Source organism: Oryctolagus cuniculus, chromosome 7, assembly GCF_051225735.1.
Source record: "Oryctolagus cuniculus isolate XC-2025 breed Fujian yellow rabbit chromosome 7, ASM5122573v1, whole genome shotgun sequence".
Lineage (NCBI taxonomy): Eukaryota > Metazoa > Chordata > Mammalia > Lagomorpha > Leporidae > Oryctolagus > Oryctolagus cuniculus.
Window position 1 is genome coordinate 117,173,081 of NC_142873.1, and position 25,287 is coordinate 117,198,367.

Here is a 25,287-nt window from a genome sequence, read left to right on the forward strand (position 1 = left end):
TGTGAGAGAGAGAGACAAAGAGAAAGGTCTTTCTTCCGTTGGTTCACTCCCCAAGTAGCCACAACGGCCAGAGCTGTGCTGATCCGAAGCCAGGAGCCAGGAGCCAGGAGCCAGGAGCCAGGAGCCAGGAGCCAGGAGCCAGGTGCTTCCTCCTGGTCTCCCATGCGGGCGCAGGGGCCCAAGCACTTGGGCCATCATCCAATGCCCTCCCAGGCCACAGCAGAGAGCTGGACTGGAAGAGGAGCAACTGGAACTAGAACCTGGCACCCATATGGGATGCTGGCGCTGCAGACAGAGGATTAACCTAGTGTGCCATGGCGCTGGCCCCATATCACTACATTCTCAACACTTAGCATAGGACCTTGCACAGAGATGCTAAGCAAACCATTTGCTAAATTAATAAAATCAAAAATGAGTAAATGAACAAATAAATATGAAGATACATTTTCTAACCTCTAGTGACTTACTGTCTTATAGGATAAACTACATACACACACACACACACATACATGTATCAAGATGAGCATCCTTTATATGAATATCTGAGATATCCCAAATGCTCCAAAATCAGAAACTTTTTGAATAACTTTGGAGTATTTGAGATTGCAGATATTTGGATTAGATATATTCAACTGGTAAAGTCTATGAAAATATTGAAAATTGAAAAAAAAAAAAAACAAGAAATCTGAAACACTTCTAGTAGAAGGAATTCATTTCTGATAAGGGATATGCAATATATACCCAAATAAGACAGTATGCAGTAGTGTAAAATATATGCAAAGTATTCTGATAACTGGAGGAAAGATGGATATCATGGAATGGTTGTAACAACTTGGAGTGGTAGTTTTCTGCCCTTTATTAGCTGTATAATTTTTAACACATATTTACTCAATATTTAACATGTGCCAGATATTGTACACTTTGATAGTAATTAATACTTGATCTTTAATTTAACAGAAAATACAATATAACAGGGACAAATAAATCAGGACACAATCTTCCTAAGCCTCAGGTTCTTTTTTTTGGGGGGGGGGGGAATCACATTATGTTTTTATTAACACACTTTTTTTTTAATTTAGTAAATATAAATTTCCAAAGTACAGTTTATGGATTACATTGGCTTCCCCCCCCCAATAATTTCCTTCCCATTCGCACCCCTCCCATCTCCCGCTCCCTCTCCCTTTCCATTCACATCAAGATTCATTTTCAATTATCTTTATATACAGAAGATCGATTCAGTATATATTAAGTAAAGATTTCATCAGTTTGCACCCACACAGAAACACAAAGTGTAAAAATACTGTTTCAGTACTAGTTATAGCATTACTTCACACTGGACAACACATTAAGGACAGATCCCACATGAGAAGTAAGTACACAGTGACTCCTGTTGTTGACTTAACAATGTGACACTCTTATTTATGGCGTCAGTAATCTCCCTAAAGCCTCAGGTTCTTAAAATGAGAATAACATCTATCTATGAAAAGTTAATGCAAACATGTCATAGCAAAATGCTTGTTATGAGTATAATGACTGTTCAATAATTAGTAATTCTTTTTCATGTGTTAAATCACATTTTATCAAAGAATTCCTAAACATTAAAAAGCTGAATAAAAAGTAAAAAATGATGAACACTATAAATTCAAGTTATTACGAGTACAGAGTTGAATGACACTATTTTCTACCACATACCCATGTATAAATTAACACCTCCTAGTAGACCTATTTACATTTTTCTTCTACATCTTAAAATATACAAACATCTGTTTTAAAATAACAGAATAATTTTTGCTTCTATTCTAAGTTTATATGCTTATTCAAGCAGCTGCAAGTACATCAGCATGTCTAATTTTCTCTCTGAGAATGAAACCAAGTAAAAACTATTTATATTAAATAACTGAACACAATGATTTTTTTCCTGCAAAATTAATTTCCACAGCTAAATTTGGCGACTAATTTACACTTTTATATTTTTATGCATGAAGCCTAGAACACTGAAGAAAAGCTGGGGGAAGAAAATGCAGAAGGAATAGTCAGTCTTGGCTTTCCAGAGATCTGTAGCAGTCACATAAACAACCACCACAGCTATCCTATCAGTATTCGCAGAACCACAGGTCCCAAAATAGTCATGCTGGGATATGAACAGAAAGGGAAGGGTTCTGCAAAGATGTCGAAAGGACGTGCTTAACATCAAACATGGGTGCAATCGTAGGTAAGAGCAGAAAACCTCTAAGAAACATGACATGCTAAGTAATAAGTAGAAGGCAATGAATCATCCTGCCAGGTATGTGCTTTGTAAAGGTCATATTCACAGTAGCAGCAGCAACTGCACTTTCCGAAGCTTCTCACATAACAAGAGATCTTTCAAGGTAAACCATTGGCAGCTATTGTTTTAAAAAACTTACCAAACTTTTTGCCTTTTTTACCCACTGTATGTAAAATCTTACCCTACTTTTCCACTAGAATTTCTTCAATTTCTGAGCATACACTATATTCCTAGTCCTTATAGTATTATGCACATATAGATAAGAATCATAAACTCTAACCTGATAAAGTAACAATTTAAGAAAGGATGAAATAACTAGATACTGAGAAATAAGTAGATACAGTATGAGAAGGGAAAAATAAAAGCATGAACACCACATAAGTAGTGGTGTTCCGAGTACAGAGTACTCGTAATAACTTGAATTTATAGTTTTCATCATTTTTAATTTTTATTCAGCTTTTTAATGTTTAGGAATTCTTTGATAAAACATCGTTCAACACATGTTAACACCACATAAGTAGAAGCACCTAACACTGCCTGGGAATCAGAAATGACTTTACTAGGCACATGGCATGAGAGCAGAACTTCAAAGGCTGAATGAAAAAAGGCAGAGAAGGCAAACATAAACAAAGAAAGGCATAAAAAACTATGGTAGGTTTTGAGGAAAAGGACAAGTTCACTGTAGCTAAAGTCCTGACACAAAGGGAGTGACAGTGAGCTTATAAAGCAAGCATTCAGTTAGCACTGTTGTTATTACTACAAGAAAATGTGCATGACAGGAGCAAAAAGAATAATCACCTTATGTCTTTGATGGTTGCTCGTTTCAGGGGGTCAACCTGCAGCATATGCATCAGGAGGGTGGCGACAGAGCGATTAAGATATTCCGGGATATAAAAAACACCTCCTCGGATCTTCTTAAACAACGTGGGAACGTGTTCATCATCAAATGGGAGAGTGCCACAGAGAAGCGCATACAAGATAACACCGCAGCTCCAGATATCAACTTCAGGACCTGCATACAATCTATGGACAAAAGAAAGCATAAACCTAGAATGCAGGAATCTCTTTTTCTCATGTATGCACTCTGCTTCTGTATGTCACATAGACTCAGCGTGCTCCTAGATTTACTTCCAAGATCTTTAATGAAGTCTACAGCCACTCCTCCACATGATTGTTCTTATAGAGAGAACTAATCTACTGGTCTGACCACTTAATATCCAAGTCTGCCAAGAGAATATGGATTTTGATTTGTCACAAAGTCATTTAACTGTAACTTACTCACTAAAAAATGTAACTCTTTCTATGCTTGATTCTTGAAAGAAAAGTTAACAAAATTGTATAAGAGAAAATACTGAAAAAGTATCCTAAGTGGAATATGTAGGAGTGTCTTAGTCTGTTTGGGCTGCTATAACAAAAATCCCATAAATTAGATGATTCAATTAGCCCAAATAGACTAAGACACATATGCCACTTTATGATACTCTTTCAGTATTTTCACTCATACAACTTTGTTAACTTTAAAAAATTTATTTTCACTTTAGTTGAAAGGCAGAGAAACACAAATAGATAGATAAATAGGTAAAGATCATATATCTACTGGTTTACTCTCCAACTGTCCCCAGTAGGTAGTGCTGAGCCAAACCAATGATAGGAGCCTAGAACTCCACCCAGGACTCCCACATGGGTGGGAGGGGCCCAAGCACTCAGGCCATCTTCTGTTGCTTTCCCAGGTGCATTACGAGGGAGGTGGACTGGAAGTGTAGTAGCTAGGGACTTAACAGGTACCCATATGGGATGCAGGGGTCATAGGCAGTGGCTTAACCCATTGCATCATAACACAGGGCCATACCATTAGCTTTTTAAATGACATTGGTCGGCCGGCGCCATGGCTCAATAGGCTAATCCTCCGCCTGTGTCACAGGCACCCCGGGTTCTAGTCCAGTCGGGGTGCTGGATTCTGTCCCAGTTGCTCCTCTTCCAGTCCAGCTTTCTGCTGTGGCCCGGGGAAGGCAGTGGAGGATGGCCCAGGTGCTTGGGCCTTGCAACCGCATGGGAGACCAGGAGAAGCACCTGGCTCCTGGCTTCGGATCAGTGCGGTGCGCCGGCCGCAGTGTGCTGTATTGGGGGGTGAACCAACAGAAAAGGAAGACCTTTCTCTCTGTCTCTCACTGTCCACTCTGCCTGTCAAAAAATAAATAAATAAATAAATAAATGACATTGGTCACTGTAGCAAGAGTCCACTACCACCATCTGTATAAACATTTTTACCATATTAATGAACAAGTAACATAATTATACAATCTCCACTCATGTAGCTTAATTTCATCAAGCAACAAAATTGTCTCCCCAAAAAATCTCATTTTTACACAATCAAAATATAAAGCTCTATATTATGTACAAAACATATAAAGTAGTATGAAGACTAATGATACTCCCTTAAATTAAGAATCTGCTTATTCTCAACCTTTGCTTTTCTGAAAAGAAAGAGCCCTGTTAAATCATGACCTGTTTTATTCATTTTAATGGAAAAATTTCATAAACACATCTATAACAACATCTAAGTGAAACACTTAAAATTTAAATATAACCATTCTCAATTAAATAATGAAAAAATAAATGAACAGTTTGTTGCTACCATGTTACAACAAAGTCTTACCATCCAAAAAGAATGTTATAAACAACTGCTATCAGAATGAATACAAGACTACAATAAGCTTACTCTTCCCTGAGATGTGATTACCTGCCTGAGATGACTTCAGGCGCTGCATAATTCGGGGACCCACAACTGGTCCGCAGAAATTCACCGTCTGACATCATGTTTGATAAGCCTGAAAATAAAAGCAATGTTTACCTGGTTCATACATCATATTTCAAAAATTATTTTTGGAAAGGAATGGGAAGTATTTGTTAGACTAAAAAGAGACCTTTCTCAGGGCCAGCACTGTGGCTACAGGGAAAGCTGCGCCTGCGGTGCTGGATTACTGATGGGAACCGGTTTGAGTCCCGGCTGCTCCACTTCAGATCCAACTCCTACTAACACCTGAGAAAAGCAGCCAAGCTGGCTCAGCCTTGGTCATTGCAGCCATTTGGGGAGTGAACCAGTAGATGGAAAAGCCCTCTCTCCCTCTCTCTGTCACCCTCCCTCCCTCCCTCTCCTACTCTGTAACTCTTTCAAATAAATAAATAAATCTTTAAAAGAAAAAAAGAGACTCTTCTCAGAGTACACAGACTATCACCAAAAAAACTAAAGCACATCACAGATTACTGGAATTAAATTTCTTTTCTAAATAAAAAACCTCACAAATAAAGCTATTGTAAGTTATATTAACTTTTCCAAAAGCATCAAATATTTCTTACCTACTCCTATAGTTGTAATATTAAATAGAGATTATTTTTATACTATATTTTCAAAAGTCTTTGTTCAAAAAAACTATAACTAGAAACCAGATAGCCCCAATTCATGTTTATTTTCCAAAATTTTTGTATTTGGAGGGTTTTAATTCAAGTAATCTTAAGAACCAAAATCAAATTGCAGTAATACAAGTGAGTTTCATGATTAAGTGAAACTAGCTTTTGGAATTTTATTTTTTTCATTTATTTACTTATTCATTTATTTACTTATTTTGAAAGGCAGAGACAGAGAAAGAGAGAGAGAGCTCTCATCTGTTGGTTCCACTCTCCAACAGTTGGAGTTAGACCAGGCTGAAGTCAAGAGCCTCAGAATTCCATCCAGGTATCTCCTATTCGTTCAGCAGGGACCCAAGTATTTGAACCCTCATCTATTGCTTACCAGGATGTTCGTCAACAGGAAACTGCATCAGAAGGGGAGTAGCCAGACATCAAGGCAGGCACTCTGATAGGGATGAGGGCTCCCAAGTACTGACTTAAGCCACTGCACCAAATATTCGCCCCTCTCTTTCTTTAATCTCTCAAACACTACTGTGACATCCTCTCCAGATATGTTTACCCCAGAAAGTCTGAAGAATAAAAATCACATTTACCTCATCATTTACCCTTGATGAAATCTCCTATTCTCATTAAACGTTTGGATATTACTCTAATATCTAATTACTTCTCCCCAGATCAATTCATTATTAAAAGTTTATTTGAGAAGCAGAGACAGAGAGAAACACAGACTGACAGAGCTGTCATCTTGGTTCTCTCTCCAAATGACGGCAACTGTTGGGATTGAACCAGGCCAAAACCAGGGACTGGGAACTCAGTCTTTGTCTCCCACATGAGTGGCAGGGATCTAACTACTCAACCCATCACCTGCTTCCTCCCAGGGTGTGCATAAGCAGATAGCTGCAATGCAGAGTGGAGCCTGACCTTGAACCCAGGCACTCTATGGGATGTGAACAACCCAACCAATGGCTTTACTACTAAGCCAAAAACCTGTTCCATTGATCAGCTAAGAAAAGCTACAAAGTTTTTTGCATAACTGAATGCAAATCTTCATGTACCTCTTTATCTTCATTTGTCAGATTTTCACAGCTGAGGATTCCCCAAACCCACCCCTGCCTTCCCCAGAAAACAAACAAAAGAACCAAAAACACTTAAGCATCATTTCCTTAGGACCAAAAGCAGATTGAATGGATTTATCTTGCTGATAGCTCTCTAACATCTCTAAAAATAGCTGCATTTTTAAAATGGATTTAAATGAATAGACAGGCTAGTGTAGAGACAGAAATTAATTCCTTCTTATGGCACAGGATTCTTAAGGTTGAAATTAAAACTATCTAATTCTGTAAGAGTTCTTAACTGACACACTTTAAAAGGCAGTCAATCCACTTCTGAAAAAATCCAGAGATACATACCAAAATCTGCTATCTTGGCATTCATGTGTGCATCCAAAAGCACATTTTCTGGTTTTAGGTCTCGATGAACAACCATATGCCTATGACAGTAATCTACGGCAGACAGAATCTGCTGAAAGAGGCGCCTGGCTTCCATCTCCTCAACCTATCAAGTATAACAGAAACCACCTTAGAAAGATTTGGGATATCTACTTGGCAAGAGTTTCAGTTTCATAATCAGCCTAATACGAATAAGCAAGCTAATTATGATTGTATTATATTCAACAAATCAGAAAAAATCAACCAAACAAAAACTTGCCAAATTTCAATGTGCCAATCAACAGGTTTTTCTTTGCTGCTGAACAGTAATGCTTAATATTTTTATGAATATTAAATGTACAAAATGTTTCAGTGAATCAACAGTAAAACAAACTAAATTGAAATTAATGTGAAAGTGCTAAGAAAATGAAATAATGGAAGCTTCAAAAGATTTTATGGAATAGATTCTGAAAAGCATAGACACCATGTTGGCAATTATTGGCAATTAAGTAGAACATATGAGTATTTTTTTAAATCCAGGTTTGAAAAGATATAGTTTTTTAAAAAAATATTTATTTAAAAGTCAGAGTTACAGAGAGAGAAGAGACAGAGAGAAATAGAGATCTTCCATTCACTGGTTCACTTCTCGAATTGCATATGGGCCCGGCTGAAGCTAGAAACAAGAAGCTTCAACTGCATCTCAGGGACCAAATACATGGTTCAGCTACCACTGCTTTTCCCAGGCCATTATCAGAGAATTGGATTTGAAGTGGAGGACCAGGGGCATGACCAGTAATTAGCTGGGATGCCAATGTTGCAGGCAGTGACTTTACTTAGCTCCAAAAAATATGCTATTATGAAAAAAAATTTTGGGCCATTGCTGTGGTGTAGTAGGGTAAGCCTCTGCCTGCAGCACTGGCATCCCATATGGGTGCCAGTTCATGTCCCGGCTGATCCTCTTCCAACCCAGCTCTCTGCTTATACTTAGAGAAGATGGCCCAAGTGCTTGAGCCCTAGCACCCACATGGAAGACCTGGAAGAAGTTTCTGTTTCTGTCTCCTGGCTTCAGATGGGCTGTGCTCTGGCCGTTGCAGCCATTAGGGAAGTGAATGAGCAATGGAAAGTCTCTCTCTGTTTCTGTCTCTCTGTCTGTGATTCTGTCTCTCAAATAAATAAATATTTTTTTAAAAAAAGAAAAAAATCTGTTTAATATTCTGTATATTTAGCTGGGCATTATTATAGAGGCAACTGAGACTTTGAAGATAATCTTTGTGGTTTGTTATTTTCCAAAGCTTTCTTCCTTTTTAACTCAAAGGATTAGTGTATCAGTAAGTAGATAGTGTAACTTACCCGTCCATGTTTACAGATGTAATCAAATAATTCACCTCCAGAAACATACTCCATTACCATAAAAAAGTCTGTCGGAGTGCTGATCACCTGATAGCTTTTATGGAAATGAAAGAAAGGTGAATAAGAAATGTTATTTCAGCCAAAATTAATCCAGTATATCTACTCATGGTATAATTTATGCTAGTGTTTTACAAGGTTTTAAGACAACAAATTATGTAATATAAACATATTAATCACTGAGCTACGAACACAGAGCATTACAAATTAACTGCTTTCTGAGGCTTATGGACTCTTTTTCACATCCTCTTGTTCATGTTTATATAATCTGTGAAATCCTTTCATCAACAACTGTGTTAAACATTAATTTTTCCATTTAAACTGTTTGTTTTCAGTTGAAAGAGATGCAGTATAAACACAAAAAATGTTCTTAGACATATAAAGTGTTATCACATAGATACAATAAGCAAAATTCAGAAAGTGGACAAATGACCATTTTTTGGATCAAATAAAATACAAAAAAAGTAAAAGGGGAAACTATATTAAAGTAATTGAATTGACATATTGACCAATTACACTGCAAAGACTTGGTTTTATTTTGCATTTCATTTCAGAATAGTTTTTAATTTACAAAACAAAAATTGTGAGGTAGTTTTACAAAGTTCCCTTATTCCCCCAGACCATTTTCCCCTATCAATACTTCATATTAGTATCTTTGTCACAATTAATAAAATATACCCAACTTCCTTTATTTTTTTGAATTGGAAAAGCCTTCATTTCTCGCATCCTCTAATAATCAACATTCTGTGTTCATGTTGAGTTGTTTCTTTTAATTTTAGTTGCCATATATAGGGCAAAATATATGGAAACTGTCTTTCTGCATACAGCTTATTTCACTCAACTGATATCCTCTGGCTTCATCCATTTTGCTACAATTGACAGGACTTCATTCTTGTATAGCTAAATAATATTCCATTGTTTATATACACCATATTTTATGTATCCATTCATCTGATGGTGTAACAGGTAAAGCCACTGCCTTCGGTGCCGGCATCCCATATGGATGCCGGTTCGAGTCCCAGCTGCTCCACTTCCCATCCAGCTCTCTGCTATGGCCTGGGAAAGCGGTAGAAGATGGCCCAAGCCTTTGGGCCCCTGCACCTGTGTGGGAGACCAGGAAGAAGCTCCTTGCTCCTGGCTTTGGATTGACGCAGCGCCAGCCATTGCAGCCAATTGAGGAGTGAGCCAGCGGATGAAGATCAACCTCTCTCTCTCGCTCTGCCTCTCCTTCTCTCTTGGAGTAACTTTGACTTTCAAGTAAATAAATAAATCTTTTAAAAAAAGATACAAGCTGGCTGAATTAAAAAACAATTATTTATTGTGTACATCCCTTTATTGTGTACAAGAAAAACACCTCACTAACAAAGAAACATGCAGACTGAAAGTAAAAGGATGGGAAAAGATATTCTGTTAAAAGAGACAAAGAAAGACATTATGTAATGATTAAGGGATCAATTCAACAAGAAGTTGTGACTATAGTAAACATATATGAACCCAATGCCAGGGCACTTAGCTATTAAAAACAAATGTTAATGGATGTAAAGGGAGACCGACTTAATACAATAGTAATAAAGGACTTCAAACCCCACTTTCATCAATGGACTGATCAACTAGAAAAAAAATCAAAAGGAAACCAATGAGCTAATTTACACTATGGACTAAATGGACCTGATATCTATGGAACATTTCATCCCACAGTTAAAGAATACACACATTGTGGTGGAATGAGAAGGCCATGCCAAGATGGCCACTGGCAACAGGCTGTGATTGGATGGCTTCGGAAACTGCCTGGCAACAGGGTGTGATTGGTTAGGGCATAGACTGCCCCTTGAATGGACTGGCTGCCTTGGCTAAATGAGCTGCTATAGCAACTGAAATAAATGAGTCTGCAGGCTGTTTGCCTCAGGTCTGCTTTCACCCAACTCCGGGGGTCTGTGTGGTGACTCCGCGCCTATTGCCCCCACCATGCTCTTCCTCTCAGAAACGAATCCACCTCAACAACACATCTTTCATCAGTGCATGAAACTTCCTCTATGATAGACTATATACTAGGCCATAAACCAAGTCTCAGCAAACTCAGAGCAACTGAAATCATACTATATATCTTTTTTGGCCACAATGGAATGAAGCTGGAAATTAACAACTTAAGAATTTAAAAAATGCACAAACACATGGAGACTGAGCAATATGCTCCTGAATGAACAGTGAGTCATAGACAAAATCAAAAAGAAAATAAAAAAATCCCTGGAAACAAATACAGGTGATAATACAACATATCAAAACCTATGGGATACAGCAAACCCAGTTTTAAGAGAGAAGTTTATAGCAATTACAGCCTATATCAAGAAATTACAAAGGTATCATATAAATGAGCTATCAATGCATCTCAAGGACCTAGAAGGACAATGAACCAAACCAAAAATTAGAAGGAGGAAAGAAATAATGAGCCTAGCAGAAAAACCTGACTCTGGGCGGGGCGAATTAACAGGAGATTAGGACCTAGTAAATTTGTGGTGCTACTGAACTGAGACTGTGAAAAAAGAGACGGTGGGGCAGAGAACTCACGGAATTCACGTGAGCACTCTCCAGAGACGCTACAATTCCGTAACTTTGGCAATCCAGTGGGAGACTGAAGGAGAATTTGAGCCCACTCTGAGGGCCGAACAGATTCCCTGTGTGGTCCTTGGGAAAGAGCTTCCAATCTCTGGCTCCTGTGGGTATATCATTTGCCTGCTAACTACCTCCAACTTCGTTCAGCTGTGCAGAATTACTTCCCTTTTGAATCAAAAAAAGAAAGAGAGAGAGAGAGAGATTTACCACACCTAACCTGGGAGTGTCACCTTTGGCACACCAAACAGAGCTCTCAGGCCACACCCATCTCAAGCCCTAAGGCTCCATCAAAAACAGATAGTCCACTTAATCTAGAGTCATAGTATAACAAGAAAAAGCACCACAGTGAAGAAACCAAATATCTCCAATATGCCAAATAACAAACGCAAAAACCAAGGTAATACAAACAAGGAAGTCACCATGACGCCCTCAAATGAAAAAGACACCCCAATTCAAGATTATGAAGATGATGAGATAGAAGAAATGCAAGAAGCAGATCTCAAAAAATTGATAATAACATTAAGAAGTTCTCAAAAACAAATTCTTGAACTACAGAAATCCTTAATGGACAAGATAGAAAATCTCTCTCATGAAAATGAAATATTAAGGAGGAACCAAAATGAAACGAAACAACTAGTACAACAGGAAACTGTGATAGTGACTGAAGTGAAGAATTCAATAGATCAAATGAAAAACACAATAGAGAGCCTTACAAACAGAATGGGTGAAGCAGAAGAGAGAATATCGGACTTAGAAGACAGAGAACAGGAAAGGATACAGTCAGACCAAAGAAAAGAAGAGGAAACTAGAAATCTAAAACATATTGTCAGGAATCTGCAGGATACTATTAAAAAACCCAACATTCGGGTTCTGGGAGTTCCTGAAGGCATGGAGAGGGAGAAAGGATTAGAAGGCCTTTTTAGTGAGATATTAGCAGAAAATTTCCCAGGTTTGGAGAAGGACAGAGAAATCCTAGTACAGGAAGCTCACAGAACCCCTAATTAACACGACCAAAAGAGATCCTCACCACGACACGTTGTAATTAAACTCTCCACAGTGAAACTTAAAGAAAAGATTCTAAAATGTGCAAGAGAGAAACGTCAGATTACTCTCAGAGGATCTCCAATCAGACTCACAGCTGACTTCTCATCAGAAACTCTACAAGCTAGGAGGGAATGGCGAGATATAGCCCAGGTAGCATTGAAAGAGAATTACAGACCAATATCCCTGATGAACATAGATGCAAAAATCCTCAATAAAATTCTCGCCAATAGAATGCAACAACACATCAGAAAGATCATCCACACAGACCAAGTGGGATTTATCCCTGGTATGCAGGGATGGTTTAATGTGCGCAAGACAATCAATGTGATACACCACATTAACAGATTGCAGAAGAAAAACCATATGATTATCTCAATAGATGCCGAGAAAGCATTTGATAAAATACAACACCCGTTCATGATGAAAACTCTAAACAAACTGGGTTTGGAAGGAACATTCCTCAATACAATCAAAGCAATCTATGAAAAACCCACAGCCAACATCCTATTGAATGGGGAAAAGTTGGAAGCATTTCCACTGAGATCTGGTACCAGACAGGGATGCCCACTCTCACCACTGCTATTCAACATAGTTCTGGAGGTTCTAGCCAGAGCTATTAGGCAAGAAAAAGAAATTAAAGGGATACAAATCGGGAAGGAAGAACTCAAACTATCCCTCTCTGCAGATGACATGATTCTTTATTTAGGGGACCCAAAGAACTCTACTAAGAGACTATTGGAACTCATAGAAGATTTTGGCAAAGTAGCAGGGTATAAAATCAATGCACAAAAATCAACAGCCTTTGTATACACAGACAATGCCATGGCTGAGGAAGAACTTCTAAGATCAATCCCATTCACAATAGCTACAAAAACAATCAAATACCTAGGAATAAACTTAACCAAGGACGTTAAAGATCTCTACGATGAAAATTACAAAACCTTAAAGAAAGAAATAGAAGAGGATACCAAGAAATGGAAAAATCTTCCATGCTCATGGATTGGAAGAATACCATCAAAATGTCCATTCTCCCAAAAGCAATTTATAGATTCAATGTGATAATAATCAAAATACCAAAGACCTTCTTCTCAGATCTGGAAAAAATGGTGCTGAAATTTATATGGAGGAACAAGAGACCTCGAATAGCTAAAGCAATCTTGTACAACAAAAACAAAGCCGGAGGCATCACAATACCAGATTTCAGGACATACTACAGGGCAGTTGTAATCAAAACAGCATGGTACTGGTACAGAAACAGATGGATAGACCAATGGAACAGAATCGAAACACCAGAAATCAACCCAAACATCTACAGCCAACTTATATTTGAGCAAGGATCTAAAACTAATTCCTGGAGCAAGGACAGTCTATTCAATAAATGGTGCTGGGAAAATTGGATTTCCACGTGCAGAATCCTGAAGCAAGACCCCTACCTTACACCTTACACAAAAATCCACTCAACATGGATTAAAGACCTAAATCTACGACCTGACACCATCAAGTTACTAGAGAACATTGGAGAAACCCTTCAAGATATTGGCACAGACAAAGAATTTCTGGAAAAGACCCAGGAGGCACAGGCAGTCAAAGCCAAAATCAACTATTGGGATTGCATCAAATTGAGAAGTTTCTGTACTGCAAAAGAAACAGTCAAGAGAGTGAAGAGACAACCAACAGAATGGGAAAAAATATCTGCAAACTATGCAACAGATAAAGGGTTAATAACCAGAATCTACAAAGAGATCAAGAAACTCCACAAAAACAAAACCAACAACCCACTTAAGAGATGGGCCAAGGACCTCAATAGACATTTTTCAAAAGAGGAAATCCAAATGGCCAACAGGCACATGAAAAAATGTTCAAGGTCATTAGCAATCAGGGAAATGCAAATCAAAACCACAATGAGGTTTCACCTCACCCCGGTTAGAATGGCTCACATTCAGAAATCTACCAACAAGAGATGCTGGCGAGGATGTGGGGAAAAAGGGACACTAATCCACTGTTGGTGGGAATGCAAACTGGTCAAGCCACTATGGAAATCAGTCTGGAGATTCCTCAGAAACCTGAAGATAACCCTACCGTTCGACCCAGCCATCCCACTCCTTGGAATTTACCCAAAGAAATTTAAATTGGCGAACAAAAAAGCGGTCTGCACCCTAATGTTTATTGCAGCTCAATTCACAATAGCTAAGACCTAGAATCAACCCAAATGCCCATCAACAGTAGACTGGATAAAGAAATTACGGGATATGTACTCTTTAGAATACTATAACGCAGTAAGAAACAACGAAATCCAGTCATTTGCAACAAAATGGAGGAATCTGGAACACATCATGCTGAGTGAAATAAGCCAGTCCCAAAGGGACAAATACCATATGTTCTCCCTGATCGGTGACAACTGACTGAACACCAAACAGGAAACCTGTTGAAGTGAAATGGACACTATGGGAAATGGTGACTTGATCAGCATAGCCCTGACTGTTAATGAACAACTTAATACATTATCCCTCTTAGTAGTTTTTTTGTCTGTTCTACTTAATATGACTAGTTTAATTCTGTAATTAATACACAGTTATTCTTAAGTGTTGAAATTTAACTGAAATGTGATCCCTGTTAAACATAAGAGTAGGAATAAGAGAGGGAAGAGATGTACAATTTGGGACATGCTCAAGCTGACTTGCCCCAAATGGTAGAGTTAGAAGCATACCAGGGGACTCCAATTTAATCCCATCAAGGTGGCATGTACCAATGCCATCTCACCAGTCCAAGTGATCAATTTCAGTTCACAATTGATCATAATGAAAGGACTAAGAGTCAAAGGAAGCACATAAACAAGTCTAGTACCTGCTAATACTAACTGATAGAATAAATAAAGGGGAGAGTGATCCAACATGGGAAGCGAGATACTCAGCAGACTCATAGAATGGTGGATGTCCTAAACAGCACTCTGGCCTCAGAATCAGCCCTAAAGGCATTCCGATCTGGCTGAAAAGCCCGTGAGAGTATTTCAGGCATGGAAAGCCAAGACACTCTGAAAAAAAAAAAAAAAAAAAAAAAAAAAAAAAAAAAAAAAAACCCTAAATGAAAGATCTCTGTGAGTGAGATCCCAGTGGAAAGAACAGGTCTTCAAAGAAGGAGGTACCTTTCTCTGAAGGGAGGAGAGAACCTCCACTTTGACTATGACCTTGTCTAAACAAGATAAGAGTCGGAGAACTGAAAAGGCTTCCATAGCCTTGGAAACTCATGACTGGTGCATAGGGAGATTACTGATGCCATAAACAGGAGTGTCAATTTGTAAAGCCAACAACAGGAGTCACTGTGCACTTACTCCTCATGTAGGATCTCTGTCCTTAATGTGCTGTACATTGAGACTTAATGCTATAACGAGTACTCAAACAGTATATTTCACTTTGTGTTTCTATGGGGGTGCAAACTGTTGAAATCTTTACTTAATGTATACTAAACTGATCTTCTGTAAAAAAAAAAAAAAAAAAAAAAAAAGAAGAAGAAGAAGAAGTTATCAATTCCCAACTTGGCTCTCACTGGGTTTAAACATGACAATAGGTCTGATCTGATTTCATCATCATTTAAAAAATCATCTATTATTTTTCACTTTATGTTTGTGTGGGAGCAAACTGTTGAAATCTTTACTTAATGTATGCTAAACTGATCTTCTGTATATAAAGAGAATAAAAAATGAATCCTCATGTGAATGGAAGGGGAGAGGGAGTGGGAAAGGGGAGGGATGCGGGAGAGAGAGACGACATGGGGGGGAAGCCATTGTAATCCATAAACTGTACTTTGGAAATTTATATTCATTAAATAAAAGTTAAAAAAAGATTAAAGAAAGAAAAAAAAGAAAAAAAGATGTTGATCAAGATATGCAACATAATGCTAAAGAATGGAAAAGTCAATTATGACATGAAAATGATATTATATGCTTCCACAAAATCAAATTTGAAAATTAATTCTCATGGTTGGTGCTGTTGTGTAGCAGGTAAAGCCACTGTCTGCAGTGCCCGCATCCCACATTGGTGCTGGTTCAAGTCCCAGCTGCTGCATTTCCAATCCAGCTCTCTGCTATGGCCTAGGAAAGCAAAAAATGGCCCAAGTCCTTGGGCCACTGCAGCTATGTGGGAAGACCTGGAGGAAGCTACTGGCTCCTGGCCTCAAATCACCCCAGCTCTGGCCATTGAAGCCAATTGGGGAGTGAACCAATGCACTGAATCTCTCTCTCTCTGCTTCTCCTTTTCTCTCTGTATAACACTGACTTTCAAATACATAAATAAATCTTTAAAAAAGAAAATTCTCAGTTATTAATGTTACTCCAGTGTATATTCAGTATATCAGACTAAAATGATAATGTTGAGAATTTGCTCACTATGCCATTCAAAAACCTTTTTTTAATATACTGTATGTATCCAATTAGACCAAACATTCTACACTTTTTATTTGATAAAGCTGGCAATCCTAATTGCTTGAAATGACAGTACCTGGTGCTATGAAATTTTAAAAAAGTATTTTAGGAGTGAATTTTGTACTGGAGGTCTGGTGGACAGTGCTGCTGATCTGGGCCAGCTCTGGCTAATCTTGCCTGATCTTCTATTACATCCCAGTCTGCTATTATAGGATGGCTTCATATTTTTATGTCAACTTGCTCACCATTGAGTGGATGTTTGGCACAGATGTTAAATCACTGGTGTTCCTTCATCTGATACATGAATGCCTGGGTTTACATCCTGACTACTTCTGGTTTGTGCTGTTGTACACTCTGGGATGCAGCAAATGATAAGTCAAGTGATTGGCTCCTTGCTCCTTTCATGAGAGGCACTCATTGAATTCCTCTCTCATGACTTATCTGACTTAGCATTTGTTATTGTGGACATTTGGAGAAATGAACCAGAGATGGACTATTTCTCTGTATCTGTATGTGCCTTTCAAGAAAATAAAAATTTAAAACAAATAAAAAAATTAGAATTAGAGAAGAAATAAATTGAAACAAAAAATACAAAATATCAGTGAAAAGAAGAGATAGGTTTTGATAAAATGAACAAAATTGATACATCACTGGCCCAACTAACCAAAAAAAGAAGGAAGAAACCCATCAGTAAAATCAGATATGGAAATGGAGATGTAACAATGGATACCACAGAAATAAAAAGAAACAAAGAATTACTACAAACAGCTATATGCCAATAAATTGGAAAATCTAGAAGAAATGGATATATTCCTAGACACATACAATCTCTATCAAAACTGAGTCATGAAGACACAGAAAACCTAAACAGACCAATAACCAAGATGGAGATTGAAGTGGAAATAAAGACCCTCCAAGCAAAGAAAAGCCCAGAATAGGATAGTTTCACTGTTGAATTCTACCAGACTTGTAAAGAACTAATTCCAATTCTTCCCCACATATACAAAACAACTGAAAGGGAGGGAATGCTTCAAAGCTCCTTCTATGAGACCAGCAGCACCTTAATTTAAAAATCAGAAAAAAGATACAAAAAAGAAAGACAACTACAGACCAATAGCATTAATGCACACAGATGCAAAAATCCTCAACAAAATATTAGCTTATTGAATCCACCAACACATCAGAAAGATCATTCACCTGGACTAAGTGGGATTTATTGCTGGTGTGCAGGAATGGTTCAACATACGCAAATCGATAAATGTGATATATCAAAAACAAACTGAAGGAAAAAAACATATAATTATCTCAATAGAGGCAGAGAAAGCATTTGCTAAAACACAATGTCCTTTCATTATTAAAACCTAAGCAAACTGGGTATAGAAGGGACATCCCTCAACACAATCAAGGTAATATATGACAGACCCACAGTCAGTATCTCAGACTGAACTGGGTAAAGTTGGAAGCATTCCTACTGGGGTCCGATACCAGACAAGGATGCCCACTTTAACCACTGTATTGAACTGTATTCAATACAGTTCTGGAAATTTTAGCCAGAGCCTTTAGGCAGAAAAAAGAAACTGAAGGAATACAAATTAGAAAGAAGGAAATCAAATTATCCCTGTTTGCACACACATGATTATATACACAGGGGAACCAAAAGACTCCATTAAGAGACTATTAGGGGGCTGGTGCTATGGCATAGCAGGCTAAGCCTCCTTCTGCAGTGCTGGAACCCTATAAGGGTGCTGGTTTTTGTCACAGCTGCTCCTCTTCTGATCTCTTGCTTATGGCCTGGGAAGGCAGTGGAAGATGGCCCAAGTGCTTGGGCCCCTGCACTTCTGTGGAACACCCAGAAGTTGCTGGATCCTGGCTTCAGAAAGGCTCAGCTCTGGCCATTGCAGCCATTTGGGGAGTGAACCAATGGATGGAAGACCTTTCTCTATGTCTCTCCCTCTCTGTGTCAGTCACTCTACCTCTCAAATAAGTAAATAAAATCTTTAAAAAGAGAGAGACACTATTGAAACTCATGAGAGAGACTGATAAATTTGCAGGATATAAAATCAACACACAAAAATAATTGCCTTAGTATGCACAGAAAATGCCATGGTTGAGAAAGAACTTGTAAGATCACTCCCCTTTATGATAGCTAAAAAAAATTAAATACTTTGGAATAAATTTAAAAGGAGGTGAAAAATCTCTGCAATGAAAATTGCAAAACATTTAAGAAAGAAATAGAAGAAGATACAAAAAAAATGGAAAAATCTTCCACATTAGTGGATAGGAAGAATTAACATAATCAAAATGTTTAATTTACAGATTCATTGTGGTTCCAATTGAAATACCAATGACATTCTTCTGAGATTTAGTAAAATTAATGCTAAAATTCATATGTAAACACAAGAGACTTCAAATAGCTAAAGTGATCTTAAACAACAAAACAAAGCCAGAAGCATCACAATACCAGATTTCAAAACATACTGCAGGGCAGTCACAATCAAAACAGCCTGGTACTGGCACAAAAATAGAATTGTAGATCAATGGAACAGAAAAGAAACCCCAGATAGCAATCCACACATCTACAACCCAATTATTCTGACAAATGAGCAAAAATCAATCCCTGTAGAAAGGATAGTCTTGTCAACAAATGATGTTGGGAAAATAGATATATGCAGGTAGAAGTATAAAACAACACCTCTACCTTATACCAAAATCAACACAAAATGGATCAAAGATCTAAATCTATGACCTGATACCATCAAATTAGTTTAGGAGGACATTGGGAAATGCTGCAACCCCTTGTCATAGGCAAAAACATCTTGGAAAAGACCTAGGAAGCACAAGCAGTCAAGCCCAAATAGGCGAATGGGATTACGTCAAGCTAAGAAGCTTATACATGAAAAAGGAAACAGTCAACAAAGTGAAAAGGCAACCAACAAAATGAGAAAAATATTTGCAAATTGTGTAACTAATAAAGGACTCATATCCAGAATCTACAAAGAGCTTAAGAAACTCAACAACAACAAAACAAATAATCCAGTTAAGAAATGGGCAATGGGACACTGCTGTGGCCGTAGCAGGTAAAGCTAAAGCCTGAGGGCCAGCATCGAATATGGGCAGCAGTTCAAGTCCCAAATGCTCCACTTTGAACCAGCCCCTGCTAATCTGCCTAGGAAAGCAATGAAAGGTGACCTAAGTCCTTGGATCCCTGCACACAGATAGGACACAGGGAAGAAGCTCTTGGCTCCAGATTGGCCCATCTCTGGCCTTTGCAGCCACTTGGTAAGGGAACCAGTGAATGGAAGCTATTTCTCTCTCTCTCACTTGCACAGACTCTCACTCTCATTTTCTCTCTCTCTCCCTCTCCCTTCCCTCTCTCTTCCTCTCTGTAACTCTGTCTTTCAAATAAATAATCTTTTTCAAAAATGGATTTTTAAAAAAATAAAAGGGCAGAGGACTTGAACAGCCATTTTTCAAAACAAGAAATTGAAAATAGCCAACAGACTCATGAAAAAAATCATCAGGATCACTAGCCATCAGGGAAATGCAAGTAAAAATTAAAATGAAGTTTTACCTTACCCCAGTTACAATGGCTGCCATACAGAAATCCAAAAACAATAAATTCTGGTAAGGATGAGGTAAAATATACCCTAATACACCATTGGTGGGAATGTAAACCAATATAGCCAATATGGAGATTCCTCAGAAAGCTGAAAATAGATCATCCCACTTCTGAGAATACTAAAAGGAATGAAATCAGCATATGAATTATCTGTATCCCAATGTTTATTGCAATTCAATTCACAAAGGCTAAGATATGGAATCAACTCAAGATGTTAATCAACCAATGTCCGAATGAAGAAAATGTGGTATATATACACTATGAAATACGACTGAGCTGTTAGAAAAAAAAAGAAATCCTATATAGTGAAATAAGCCAATCCCAAAAAGACAAATATTATATGTTTTCCCTAATTTGTGGTAACTGATAGAGTCCAAAATAATGTTATGTCCATGAGAGAAATTGACATTTTGAGATTTGATTGTTTACAAGCCTTTTCTCTACTGTTGAGGAGTTGAGGACTGGTGCTTTTTTTCTTTTTACTATCTATTGAATGCATTACTTAGTGGAGGACTAAGCTTATTCTTATAAAATAAACTGAAACTGTCATTGTAAAAATTAAAAGAAGAAAAGAAAAAGAGGGAAGGTGGGACTGTGGACAAGAGGGAAGGTAGGGTAGGAAGTATCATTATGCTCCTAGATCTGTATATATGAAATACAAAAATTTGTTCATCATATATAAATAAAAATTATTTTTAAAAAGATAGTGAGATACAAATAAGCACACAAAAAATCATGTTATGGCTGGTGCCACGGCTCACTAGGCTAATCCTCCGCCTGCAGTGCCGGCACCCTGGGTTCTAGTCCCTGTTGGGGCGCTGGATTCTGTCCCAGTTGCTCCTCTTCCAGTGCAGCTCTCTGCTGTGGCCGGGGGCTGGGGGCAGTGGAGGATGGCCCAAGTGCTTGGGCCTTGCACCCGCATGGGAGACCAGGAAGAGTCACTTGGCTACTGGCTTCGGATCGGCGCAGCTCTGGCCATAGCAGCCATTTGAGGAGTGAACCAATGGAAGGAAGACCTTTCTCTCTGTCTCCCTCTCTGTCTATGGCTCTACCTGTCAAATAAAAAAAAAAAAAAAAAAAAGAACTGAGTTGGCTTTATGCATGGGGATTAATTTCTGAGCTCTACATTCTGTTCCTTTGATCTAAATGTCAGTTTTTATGCCAGTCCCATGCAGTTTTAATTACTAGAGCTTTGTAGTGTGCTTTGAAATCAGATATTAAGATGTTTTCAGCTTGATTCATTTTCTCAAGATAGCTTTGGCTCTTCTGGGTCATTTGTGATTCCACATGAATTTTAGAATTGCTTTTTTCTAACTTTATAAAGAATGTCATAGAGGGGCTGGTGTTGTGGCACAGGAGGTAAAGCTGCTGCCTAAAGTGCTGGCATCACATATGGGCACCAGTTTGAGACCCAGCTACTCCACCTCCAGTCCAGATCCATGCTAATGTGCCTGGGAAAGAAGCAGAAGATGGCCCAAGTACTTGGGCCCCACACCCACCATGAAGAAGCTCCTGGATCCTGGCGTCAGGATCAACTCAGCTCTGGCCATTGTGGCCATTTGGGAAGTGAACCAGTGGATGGAAGATAGCTCTCTTTCTTTCTGTCTGTCTGTCTGTCTCTCTCTGCCTGTAATTCTGCCTTTCAAAGAAAATAAATCTTAAATAAAAAAGAATGTCATTTATATTTTTACAGGGATTGTACTGAATCTCTAGATTCTTTTAGCTATTACAAGTATTTTTTTACTCTTCAAAACAAACCTGAAATTTAGTAAGGAAGATCAATAAGGACATTCTAATTCTGTATTTTAAGCTCACACTCCTAGCGACTCTGTTTTCAGAAGTAAGAACTTTAGAGTCAGTAGAATCTGCTGAAATACCTTGGCAAAAACAATCCTTTTTTCTTGTATGGTGTAAGATAACTGATTCATTTTATTCATAAGAAAAAAATTCCCACTGTGCAACTCTTTGATCCTCTTCCCATGTGGGGATTAAAGAAACACACATAATGTTTTTGTTGGTGCAGAATAGAATAGATTATAATTCTAGCCTTACTTTTTAAAAACTTCTTTTTATATTTGAGTCTTTTGATTTATTTAAATTATTTTATCATTTTATAACATCTTTTTCCCCAAAGAAACCTTTTATTTAAGGAATACAAACCATGTATTTCATAAATACAAATTTAGGAACACAGTGATTCTTCCTACACCATGCCTGCCCTTCCATCCCTCTTCCTCCTCCCTCTCCTATTCCAAATTTTTTTTTAACTAGGATCTATTTTCAATTACTTTATACACTCTTTATAACTCTGTTAAATAATGAGTTCGACAAATTGTATGAGAAAAAAAATCTGTTCCTCAACAGTAGAGACAAGTGCTGTTCAAAGCCATTGCATCTCGAAGTTGATTTCACTTTTTTCAAGCATTCTTATTTTTGAGAAAATTAATTAACTTTAAAGAAGAACCCTAAAATGATACATCTTTTACAAGCACTTAGACATAACTATGAGACATAAGAATATCCTCCACTTAATACACTAAAATGAAGCAAATCTTTGAGAGCAAATTTTACTATTAACTCTCTTTTTTTTTCTTTTTTTAAACTTTTATTTAATAAATATAAATTTCCAAAGTACAGCTTTTGGATTACAGTGGCTCTCCCCCCCATAACTTCCCTCCCACCCGCAACCCTCCCATCTCCTGCTCGCTCTCCCATTCCATTCACATCGAGATTCATTTTCAATTATCTTATCTTTATATACAGAAGATCAATTTAGCACATATTAAGTAAAGATTTCAACAGTTTGCACCCACACAGAAACACAAAGTGTAAAGTACTGTTTGAGTACTAGTTATAGCAACTATTAACTCTCATAATATAACTCTTTGAGGAGAGAGGTCCTGCGTGGGAAGTTGGAGCACAGTGACTCCTGTTGCTAGTTTAACAATTAACACTCTTATGTATGATGTCAGTGATCACTCGAGGCACTTGCCATGAGCTGCATAGGCTATGGAAGACTTTTGAATCCAAAAACTCCTTCAATATTTAGACAAAACCATAAGCAAAGCAGAAGTTCTCTCTTCCCTTCAGAGAAAAGTACATCCTTCTTTCATGACCACTTCTTTCCACTGGGGTCTCATTTACAGAGGGTCCTTCATGTAGGATCTTGCCACAGTGTCTTGGCTTTCCATGTATTACAGGCATTTTAATTACATTAATTCTTCCAGTCTATTAGCAAGAATATATTTCCATTTTGTTTGTGTTTTTGATTATTTCTTTCAGCATTTTTTAATTATGAACCAATAAAAATTTATTAACTGTAATAAGTGTACCATAATAATACAAGCATAAGATGTTAATAGCAGAAGAAACTGCCATGGTCATACAAGAACTCTCTATACTACCTTTGCAATATTCCTCTATACTTGCAACTGTTTTTTTGTAGAAAGCTTTTATTTAATAAATATAAATTTCATAAGTACAACTTTTGGATTATAGCAGTTCTTCCAACAATATCTGCCCTCCCACTCCCAAACCATCCCGCCTCCTATTCTCCCTCCCATCCCATTTTTCATTAAGATTCATTTTCAATTATCTTTATATACAGAAAATCAAATCTATACTAAGATTTCAACAGTTTGAACCCACATAACACAAAGCATAAAGTACTGTTTGAAGATTAGTTTTACCATTAATTCTCATAATACAACACATTAAGGACAGAGGTCCGACATGGGGAGCAAGTGCACAGTGACTTCTGTTGTTGATTTGACAATTGACACTCTTGTTTATGGCGTCAGTAATCACCCAAGGCTCTTGTCATGAACTGACAAGGCTATGGAAGTCTCTTGAGTCCACAAACTCTGACATTATTTAAACAAGGCCATAATCAAAGTGGAGGTTCTCTCTTCCCTTCAGAGAAAGGTACTTCCTCCTTTGATGGCCCCTTATTTCCACTGGAATCTCACTCACAGAGATCGTTCATTTAGGTCATTTTTTGCCACAGTGTCTTTGCTTACCATGCCTGAGATACTCTCACAGAATTTCGTTTTCATTTAGAGATCTTTCACTACTTCGGTTGTATTTATTCATAAATACTTGATTTTTTGCAGCTATTTTAAATGGGATTTCTATTTTCTCTTTCAGCAAGATCATTGTTGGTGACAAAAATATTACTTTTTTATGTGTTTTTTTTTTATCCTGGAAATTTACTGTATTGATTTATCAAGTCTAACAGCTTTTTGGTGGAGTATTTTGGGTTTTCCATGTATAATATCATGTAATATATATACCTGGATATTTTAACTTCCTACTTTCAAATTTTGATGCCCTATATTTTTTTCATCTAATTGCTCTTGCTAATACTTCTAATACTATATTGAGACTAGTGAATGTAGACATCCTTGTCTTGTTCCTGACCTGAGGGGAAATGCTTTCAGCTTTTCCTAATTAAATATGATATTGGCTAATGGTTTGTCATATGCAACCTATATAATTTTGAGATAATTCAAATAAACTAAAAACCATTCATGAAATAATTAAAGTCTGAATAGTGACCACATGTTTCATAATAATGTTAATTATTTTAAATTTTTAGGTGTGATAATGTTGTTGTACATTAAAAACAGCCCTTATCTTCTAGGCTATATACTGACCAGTTCATGAAATAAAAACATAGTGTTTGTAATCGACTTCAAAATAATCTGGGATGGAGGAAATTTGGAGGAAACAGATAAAAGAATACATTGACTCTTGTAGATGACAGACACATGGGGCCATAAGGTGATAAAGTGATAACACTTTACTTTTTATATGTTAAAAATTTTTCATAATAAAAAAAAGTGTAAATGTGTGTGTATATGTGTGTTTCTAAGCCCTCAAATCTGGGAACAATGTAAAATGAAAAACAACTTTAATTTTATTTGACAACATAAATTTTTCCCTAAAACCTCCAACAACTATTTTCTACACATTAAGTTTACCAAAGCAAATTTTTAAAACTTTGAAAGTGAATTAAATATAAGTGTTTTAAAGGAAGGTTACAACTAACATTTATATAAAGGAATAATTGCTCTACTTTTTAAAATAT

General features: G+C 37.4%; 1 protein-coding gene across 2 annotated transcripts in view; it reads right to left on the minus strand.

Moving 5' to 3' along the window:
- The window catches only part of PRKAA2 (protein kinase AMP-activated catalytic subunit alpha 2), a 95,487-nt gene that overhangs the window by 11,613 nt on the left and 58,587 nt on the right, over nucleotides 1-25,287 (minus strand). For both annotated transcript variants that reach the window (XM_051856426.3, XM_051856424.3), the window contains 4 exons: nucleotides 8,452-8,545; nucleotides 7,084-7,228; nucleotides 5,007-5,094; nucleotides 3,065-3,289 (listed from right to left, as the gene is read on the minus strand). In XM_051856426.3, coding sequence (XP_051712386.1) covers nucleotides 3,065-3,289; nucleotides 5,007-5,094; nucleotides 7,084-7,228; nucleotides 8,452-8,511 — 518 coding nt within the window. In that variant the 5' untranslated portion in view covers nucleotides 8,512-8,545. The remainder of the gene's footprint in view (nucleotides 1-3,064; nucleotides 3,290-5,006; nucleotides 5,095-7,083; nucleotides 7,229-8,451; nucleotides 8,546-25,287) is intronic.